The 1,309-nt window shown below is 34.5% G+C and overlaps 1 protein-coding gene across 1 annotated transcript; it reads right to left on the bottom strand.

The window, feature by feature from the left end:
• Positions 1–382: 382 nt before the first annotated feature.
• On the bottom strand, positions 383–1,309 carry LOC107573649 (olfactory receptor 2A12-like). The gene has a single exon (XM_016260088.1). The coding sequence runs from the start codon at positions 1,307–1,309 to the stop codon at positions 383–385; it is 927 nt and encodes a 308-aa protein (XP_016115574.1).

Below are 1,309 nucleotides of genomic sequence, written 5' to 3'. Positions count from 1 at the left end.
GTGCTTAACATAAACAAATGGTCAGTGAAGACGAAGAAGAGGATGACGTGTTCTACCGGCGCCCTTTTATACTGTGGTCGCGCCGGTAGTGACGTCATAGGCTGTCGCCAGCCAATATCATTGTCATGTTTAGATGTATGCTTCAGACACCGGTCACGCCGAATAAACACTTAAATATGTCACAGAAAGACACAGCTGTACATTGAGAACACAATTCAAATCCAAGCATATGAAGGCGTTATAAATATTATTAAAAACTTGTAGTTTTTCCTAAAACATGGCTGTTTCTCAGCATTGTAAACAATGTAAACTACTCATTTGCTTTAATATTGTACAGTACATTCAAGAAAAATAGAACAATAATGAGTGAGTGTATTTTTTTTTATTGTTGTCTGATGTTAACAAAAGATTGAAAGATTCTTTTGCGTACTTCATGAAGTTTTAACCCATAGATTACTGGATTGGCAAGAGGTGGCACAATAAGCATCTCTAGTGCCAAAAAATTTTGCAGGCTCTCTGAGACATTGTTTGAGCCATATCTGCTGTGCATGGCATCAAAAAACACAGCAATAACATAATTAATCACTGTAAACATATGGGGCACACATGTCTGCCAAAATTTCCTTCTGCACTCTAATGATGCTTTGCATGCAATGATAAGTTTTATATAGGACAAAATAATAAAAACAGACAGACAAAAATAAAATGAAATAACAAAAAATCCATAAATATTATTGATTACAGTTGATTCACATGAAAGTTTTACCATAGACCAATTGTCACAGTACAATTTATTAATGTGATATTTACACATTTTCAGCCTATTTGACAATACAAGAACAATGATCATAAAAACAAAGGGCAGGATCCAACAGAAGCAAAGTAATACACTGCATGAAAATTTGTTCAGTTTTGTATGATAGTCTAAAGGTCGACATATGGCCACATGTCTGTCATATGCCATCACAGTTATTGTAGTACAGTCACACATGACTGAAGCATAGATCACAAAAGCTTGAAATGCACACATGTAAGAAGGAATCACATATGAATCCAGCATTAAATCATGTAGGAATTTAGGATAAAATCCTGTGGCTCCATAAATATCATTTACACACAGATTGCACAGAAAAATGTACATTGGTTCATGAAGGGCTTTTTCCAAGACAATAACAACACTGACCCAAGTGTTAACTAAAAGTATCATAATATAGAGCACCAAAAAGCATGTGAAATAAATATGTCTGTATGATTTAGAGTCTCTTGGTTCCATCAGGGTGTAGGTAGGAAAATATGTTATATTATCCAT

The sequence above is a fragment of the Sinocyclocheilus grahami genome, unplaced genomic scaffold (genome assembly GCF_001515645.1).
Source record: "Sinocyclocheilus grahami isolate Dianchi unplaced genomic scaffold, SAMN03320097.WGS_v1.1 scaffold1992.1, whole genome shotgun sequence".
NCBI lineage: Eukaryota > Metazoa > Chordata > Actinopteri > Cypriniformes > Cyprinidae > Sinocyclocheilus > Sinocyclocheilus grahami.
Note: the sequence above shows the minus strand (reverse complement) of the source record. Positions and strands in the feature narration are given on the sequence as shown.